Below are 8210 nucleotides of genomic sequence, written 5' to 3'. Positions count from 1 at the left end.
GTAAGCATTCGATACATGCTTGCCATTATTCTGAAAGATAAAGAGTTTTTCAGCTCACTTAATGTTTAGCAGAGACATTACTTTGCTAACAAAGGTCCGTCTAGTCAAGGCTATGGTTTTTCCTGTGGTCATGTATGGGTGTGAGAGTTGGACTGTGAAGAAGGCTGAGCACTGAAGAATTGATGCTTTTGAACTGTGGTGTTGGAGAAGACTCTTGAGAGTCCCTTGGACTGCAAGGAGATCCAACCAGTCCATTCTGAAGGAGATCAGCCCTGGGTGTTCATTGGAAGGACTGATGCTGAAGCTGAAACTCCAATACTTTGGCCACCTCATGCGAAGAGTTGACTCATTGGAAAAGACTCTGATGCTGGGAGGGGTTGGGGGCAGGAGGAGAAGGGGATGACAGAGGATAAGAAGGCTGGATGGCATCACCAACTCGATGGACGTGAGTTTGAGTGAACTCTGGGAGTTGGTGATGGACAGGGAGGCCTGGCATGCTGCGATTCATGGGGTCGCAAACAGTCGGACACGACTGAGCAACTGAACTGAACTGAATGTTTAGCTTCATTACCATTTTTAAAATGTTTATGGGAAAATGTAAATGTATAATAGAATTCTAGTAAGTCGAATGTTCCCTATTGTTTTCGACCCCTTAAGTGGCTCTGTTTCTCCATTCATTTGCCACACTTAATACGCTATCATGCTGTATCACGGGCCCCACTCTTGCAGTCTAAAATTGTGTCTGGTTAGAAATTACAGCCAGCTCCCTAAGACATAGAACCTGAAAGGGCCAAGATCCTAAAGGACATGGAGACGTCTAAAATGACAGAGAACTGTTAAAGAGTCATATTAGTAATTTGGGCTTTCTTTGGTTCATAGTCTGGAATAGCTTTTTATACTTCTTAGGTACCCAGTACATAGTTTCTGAAATTAATGAATGAACAGATTTTCTTGGAAAACCTAGAACACCCAGAGAAGCCTCCAACCCAAATTCTTCATCTTATGTCAGATTTCCCTGGGGGATTTACTGAGCATTTCATAGTTGCTGATTAAAGCAAGTGTGGAATGTGTGGTCCAACCCTGAAATTACGATTCTTTTTACAATTTCAGTGTTCTCTCTGTCGCTTTATATATTACAGTGTCCTTTGGGGTCTTGGTTGTTTTGTCGTTTATATCTTGTGGAGTGCAGTGCAACTTTTGATCACACATGATTTTAATAACCACTTCTCAGCCTCCAAATGTTTCCTAACACAAGTGTTTGATTATGGTAGATACGGAGCTAGTGGTAAAGAGCCTTCCTGCCAGTGCAGGAGACATAAGAGACACAGGTTCGATTCCTGCCTCGGGAAGATCCCCTGGAGGAGGAAATGACAACCCACTCCAGTATTCTCGCCTGGAGAATCCCATGGACAGATGAGCCTGGAGGGCTACAGCCCATGGGGTCGTATAAGAGTCGGACATGACTGAAATGACTTAGTCTTCACGCACCAGGTCCAAATATGCAAAAGAAACTGTTGTCTGTCTTCTTAACACAGGCGTATAAAATTCAGATTTTAAATTTCTTTTCAAATCGTGCAGTTCCTGGGAATGGAACCTGCCTTTAAGGGTAACAAACATGTTTGCTCTTTGTTTGCTTCTTAAATCAGGTATATCCTTCCATTTGGACATTTTCACCTTTTCCCTAAATGTATTTGATCCTTGTGTTTGATTGTGTGATTGGTAACAAGCGCAGTAGCTTACGGATGTGTTTGGAACTTGCAGGATAACCCAAGATGGGGAATGGGCCTTTTGGATTTTCTTTTGTTGCTCGTCGTAAACTGCCTTTCTCCTTACATTGGAATGAGCAGCGTCAGTGATTACAAAGTAAGAAGCTGGGTGAGGGGAGGGGGCGCATGGAGGGTGGGCAGAGGAGGAGAGATGATTCCCTCTGACTTCAGTAAGCTGGAATTTTATTGTCTTAGACGAGAAAATGTTTACACATGAATTGTATTACTCTAATCTAAGTATGCATTTTATTAAATGGTTCATCGTGATGTCAAAGAGGTGAGGAAGTTCATGACTGACCACAGTAAAGTAACCTTGGTTTTAAAGGGACTCACCCTAGGGACTTTGCTGGTGGCCCAGCGGCTAAGACTCTGCACTCCCAATATAGGGGGCCCAGGTTCAATCCCTGATCAGGGAACTGGATCCCACATGTTGGAGCTAAGAGCTCGCATGCTGCAACCAAGACCCAGCACAGCCAAATACATGCATATTTTTAACAAGGGAATCGCTTCACATCAACTTCAGAGGTGAAATGCACTACTTTTGACTTGTGTAGTTAATCTACAATTCTAAAGGGAATTGTTTAGTGTGAAATATAAGATATGCCACATTTCCTAATTTTTGACTCCATTCTTGTAAAGGGGGCACAGGTCAGACGCTTCCTGCAGGGCCAGTGGTGACCCCATCCTCTCGCCCCAGCAGGATGGCAGGGATTTTGGAAAATGCTCTTTCTGGCCACGTGCCATCTGTGCTCAGTCGTGCCTGACTATTTGCGACCCCACGGACTGTGGTCCGCCGTGGTCCTCGGTCCATGGGGTTTCCCAGGCAAGCACAGTGGAGTGGGCTGTCCTTTCCTCCTCCAGGGGATCTTCCCCACCCAGGGCCCAAACCTGCGTCTCTGGCATTGGCAGGTGGATTCTTTACCGCTAGCTCCACCTGGGAGACATGCTATTTTCTCTGGGATAGTGTGAATGTCTTAGTTGTCCTGTGGCCTGCCTTCTAAACCCAGGCTAGCAAATTCCTGAAGGCAGATTTGCTATATACAAGAACATGGACTTTTCACCAAAAAAAGTAGCTGCTGCAGCATACTACTTCTAAAATTTTACTAAAAATTAACATTTTCACAGAAACAAAATACCTCTTCTACCCATGATCTTGGCCTCACCCGTATCCCTTCTGTTTCTTCACCAGCAAAAAGCCCAATCTCAGTTACGGATCTCAGGCCTCTGTCCTTCAGCATACTGGTGTGGACAGGCCCTGGTGGACATCCCATTTTATTTCGGAATTCTTGTTTCGATACATTTAATGTACTACATATTTTTGGAATCCACAATTGTACTACAATTCATGTTTGCTCTGGTAAGTGATCATTTTCCCCCAAACTCCCCAAATATAATAATAGAATCAAAACAAAAAAATTTGTTTTCGTTAACACTTTGTCCTTAACAAAAGGCATGTGCAAGAAAATTGCCTTTGACAGCTTTGGGATCTGGGATCCGATCCTCTGCCTGCCCCTCACCCTGTCCGTGACCCCGTCTCTAACCTTGCTGTTAATCTTGTGTGGTCAGGTGGTTTGCGTGGCCGGCTGTGCGGCGTGTCTCATACTCCTCACGTACGTGATTTCATTCCTCTTTCCCAGGGGAAGGAAAAATAACGGCTTTTGGTCCCTCAGCTTTTTTCTCGTAAGTATCTGAAAATGCACACACATACGTATTTATATGAAGTTTTCCTGAAGTTCCTTTTCTAAAACTGGAGAGTTAGGCATAAATACTTAGGAGGAAGTGGAACTACTTCTTTCGCACTTTGGCCCTGCTCGTGGTTTAAGGTTTCAGTTCATTTTCTTCTTTTTTTTTCCTTTTTTTCTGTTCTCAAAAGTCTCTTTGGCACTTCTGTTTCTTTGGAAAGAGATGAAACAGCTATAGAAATCCTGACGTGTCCTAGCTGAAAGGCTAGATCACTGGGGTCAATTCCCTCATTTGATAGAGTGGGAGAAACTTTAAAGGATTAGACCTGAGCCCGAGCCTCTCAACTCAGGGAGGTTTCCTCCTTCCTTTATTAATAATAATAAAAAAAAATTGTGCTAGGGGGCCATATTGACTAATAACATAAGCAAACAAGTAAACAGAGAAAAGTTTTATTAAGAAATAAAATTATTAGCCACGTCAGGCATATTCTGCTCTGCCTCCTCCCCCAGGCCTTGCTGGCATCTTGAGCAGGTCAGCACTCCTTTCTGACCGTTTTGGATATTAATACAGTCTTGTTTCCTTCCTTAAGATTTGCTTTAAGTACTAAAAAAGGCCAGTCGAGTCCAAAACGCAACTTTTAATCTTACAAACAATGAAACTTTCCTTCTCCAGCTGCATTTCAGGCATGCCCTTAGTTTGAGGACCCTTGGTGAGAAAAGGAAAGATGTTCTATCCTTTCTCTCTTTCTTGTGGACTCGCCTTTCTCCTGTCTGTTTTGGGGACGAGGTGGAGGGATTGGGTCAGGAGACCAAGGTCTTGCTTCTCTAAGGCCGTGAGACCTACGCTGGTGGTCACTGTGGGTGGTATCCAAAGATTGGGCTTACTGTGGGCAGAAATGTCCAAACGCAACCAGTTCGAGAATTCATTGCAACAGTAGACATCCTAAAGGTGATTGAGTTGCTTCTGAGCTTCTAAGTCTCATCCCTGTATACCTGTAATCCTGAGCCGGTTTTATTGGTGGTTGTGATATTGGTGGTTAAATGTCATAGCACGGTAATATGTCCTTAACTGCTGGAATTGGTCTTGATCTAATTTTTTTCCTCATGCATTCCAATGGAAAGGTAGATTTGTCGGTTTTACCCTTGAATTAATGTTGCTGTATATGTTTTGAGACTATTTTATTGGGTATGTTTAAGTCTGGAAACTTTATGTGGTGATCCTGTTTATTCTAACAGTGGCTTTATGACCAAAAACCATTCGACTGTGTCTAAATTATCTTTAATCTTTGGCTAATTTTTAAAACCTCAGTTTTGCTTTTCAGAACTCAGCTTCTGTTTCAAATTTCCTGAATTGTTCCTCACAGCCTTTGGTTACTAGTTTGTGTTTTTTTTGAATTTCACATGTGATTTATGTCTACATTTAATTGACATATTTGTATTTGTTGTTTGATAATTCTAGTAGCTAAAGTCTTCAGATAGTTTTAATCTGTATTTTTTCCCCTTCTCGACTCACTCTTAATGGGCTGTCGCCTTGTATGTTTGGGTTTTTTTTTTTTAATCAAGAGTTCATATTTGGTTGACCTTTAAGCATGGAATCCTAGGACTTCCCTGGTGACTCAGATGGTAAAGATCCGCTTGCAGTGCAGGAGATGTGGGTTCAGTCCCCGGGTCAGGAAGATCCCCTGGAGAAGGGCGTGGCTACCCAGCCTTCAGTGTACTTGCCTGGGAAGTGCCGTGGACAGATTGTACCTATTGCTGCTTGTTGGAAGGAACAGTTAATGGGAGGATTATTTTAATTTTTCTAATGGGTTAGAAGTGATGGATGAGCTAATTTGTACAGTAAGATAAAAAGAAAGAGGCCTTTCCAGTGATTAAGAATTTGCCTTGCAATGCAGAGGACGTGAGTTCAATCCCTGGTCCAGGAACTAACATCCCACAAGCCACAGAGCAGCTCAGCCTGTGCAGCTCAGCTAGAGTCCCTCAGCCCCGACCAAGACCCGATGCAGCCAAATAAATGATTCTTTAAAAAAAAAGGTAAAAGAAAGGGATGGAGAGGAGGAAGTAGGGTGGTGAAGGGTAAGTTCTTTTCCTGCACTCTTAGATTAGAGAGCTTGGCTGCAGGTCTCCACGAGACAGAAGATGCACCGACACACGACTCACCAAAGCACCGCTTCTCATAACCATGACGTTGTGGCCAGGGAACCTTTCAGGAGGTTCTGATTAAGGTCCTAAAATACGCTGATGAACCCTCAGATTATTTCCGTTTATATTGCTTTTTCTATGAGAGAATATTTCCTGTGCTTATAGAGAGAACACTTTAAAAAGTTTTTTTTTAATTCTATAATCAGTTTCATATACTTAAAATCTTGGTATCTGACACATTACGGGTTGACTCATTGACTGGATGCGTGGACAGCTGACTCATGCAATATCTCCTTAATTTTTTTTAAACTTTTGTTGTTGTTCAACTGCTCAGTTGTGTCTGACACTTTGTGACTCCATGGACTGTAACACACCAGTCTTGCCTGCCCTTCACTAGGTCCTGGAGTTTCTTCAAACTCATGTCCATTGAGTCAATGATGCCATCCAACCATCTCATCCTCTGTCGCCCCCTTCTCCTCCTGACCTCAGTCTTTCCCTGAATCAGGGTCTTTTCCAGTGAGTCATCTCTTTGGATCAGGCAGCCAAAGTATTGGAGCTTCAGCTTCAGTGTCAGTCCTTCCAGTGCATATTCAGGGTTGATTTCCTTTAGGATGGACTGGTTGGATCTCCTTGCAGTCCAAGGGATTCGCAAGACTCTTCGCCAACTCCACAATTTGAAAGCATCAATTCTTTGGTGCTCAGCCTTCTTTATGGTCCCACCCTCACATCTGTATATGACTACTAGAAAAACCATAACTTTGACTATACGTACCTTTGTTGACACAGTGATGTCTCTGCTTTTTAATATGCTGTCTAGGTGTGTCATAATTTTCTTCTAAGGAGCAGGCATCCTTTAATTTCATGGCCACAGTCACCATCCACGGTGGTTTTGGAGCTCAAGAAAATAAAGTCTGTCACTGTTTGAATTTTTTCCCCATCTATTTGCCATTAAGTGATGGGACCAGGTGCCGTGGTCTTAGTTTTTTAAATGTTGAGTTTTAAGCCAGCTTTTTCACTGTCCTCTTTCACCTTTGCAACCAGTGCAAGTTTGATGCATGAAGCAGGGCCCCCACACCAGTGCTCTGGGACAACCCAGAGGGATAGGGTGGGGAGGGAGGGGGAATTGGGATTCAGGATGAGGGGGACACATGTATACCTTTGGCCGATTCCTGTTGATGTATGGCAGGAACCATCACAAGATCATAAAGTAATTATCCTCCTATTAAATAAATTTTAAAAAGAAGAGGTTCTTTAGTTACTCTTAACATTCTGACATTAGAGTGGTGTCATCTGCATATCTGAGGTTATTGATATTTCTCCTGGCAATTTTGATTCCAGCTTGTGCTTCATCCAGCCCAGCATTTCGCATGATGTACTCTGCATAGAAGTTAAATAAGCAGGGTGACAACTTATAGCCTTGATGTACTCCTTTACATTTGGAACCAGTTCATTGTCCCATATCCAGTTCTAACTGTTGCTTCTTGGACTGAATACAGGCTTGTCAGGAGGCAAGTGAGGTGATCTGGTATTCCCATCTCTCTAAAAATTTTCCATAGTTTGCTGTGATCCACACAGTCTAACGATTTAGTGTAGTCAGTGTAACAGAAATAGATGTTTTTCTGAAATTCTCTTCCTTTTTCTATGATCCAACAGATGTTGGCAATTTGATCTCTGGTCCCTACCTTTTCTAAATTCAGCTTGTACATCTGGAAGCTCTCAGTTCATGTACTGTTGAAGCCTAGCTTGAAGTATTTTGAGCATTACCTTGCTTATCATGTGAAATGAGTGCAGTTGTGAGATAGTTTGAATTCTTTGGCATTGCCCTTCTTTGGAATTGGAATGAAAACTGACCTTTTCTAGTCCTGTGGCCACTGCTGAGTTTCCCAAATTTGCTGGAATATTGAGTGCAGCACTTAGCAGCAGCTTCTTTTAGGATTTGAAATAGCTTAGCTGGAATTCCATCACATCCACTAGCTTTTTTCGTGGGAATGGTTCCTAAGGCCCACTTGACTTCGTACTCCAGCATGTCTGGCTCTAGCTGAGTGATCACACCACTGTGGTTATCCAGGTCATTAAGACCTTTTTTGTATAGTTCTGTGTATTCTTGCCACCTCTTCTTAATATCTTCTGCTTCTGTTAGGTCCACAGCATTTCTATCCTTTATTGTACCCATCTTTGCATGAAATGTTCCCATGGTATCTCTAATTTTTAAAAAATATTTATTTATTTGGCCATGCCAAGTCTTCAGTTCAGTTCAGTTCAGTCGTGTCCAACTCTTGCGACCCCATGAATCACAGCACGCCAGGCCTCCCTGTCCATCACCAACTCCTGGAGTTTTCTCAAACCCATGTCCATCAAGCTGGTGATGCCATCCAGCCATCTCATCCTCTGTCATCCCCTTCTCATCCTGCCCTCAATCTTTCCCAGTGTCATGGTCTTTTGCAATGAGTCAGCTCTTTGCATCAGGTGGCCAAAGTATTGGAGTTTCAGCTTCAGCATCAGTCCTTCCAATGAACACCCAGGACTGATCTTCTTTAGGATGGATTGGTTGGATCTCCTTGCAGTCCAAGGGACTCTCAAGAGTCTTCTCCAACACCACAGTTCAAAAGCATCAATTCTT

At 42.9% G+C, this 8210-nt stretch overlaps 1 protein-coding gene across 1 annotated transcript in view; it reads left to right on the top strand.

Annotated features, from left to right (window-relative positions):
- The window catches only part of ABCA10 (ATP-binding cassette, sub-family A (ABC1), member 10), a 54673-nt gene that overhangs the window by 31309 nt on the left and 15154 nt on the right, over window positions 1-8210 (top strand). Inside the window, exons 23-25 of the mRNA XM_010856478.1 lie at window positions 1762-1863; window positions 2956-3123; window positions 3333-3446. Coding sequence (XP_010854780.1) covers window positions 1762-1863; window positions 2956-3123; window positions 3333-3446 — 384 coding nt within the window. The remainder of the gene's footprint in view (window positions 1-1761; window positions 1864-2955; window positions 3124-3332; window positions 3447-8210) is intronic.

This window comes from Bison bison, unplaced genomic scaffold (assembly GCF_000754665.1).
Source record: "Bison bison bison isolate TAMUID 2011002044 unplaced genomic scaffold, Bison_UMD1.0 scf7180017864371, whole genome shotgun sequence".
NCBI classification, from domain to species: Eukaryota; Metazoa; Chordata; class Mammalia; order Artiodactyla; family Bovidae; genus Bison; species Bison bison.
Note: the sequence above shows the minus strand (reverse complement) of the source record. Positions and strands in the feature narration are given on the sequence as shown.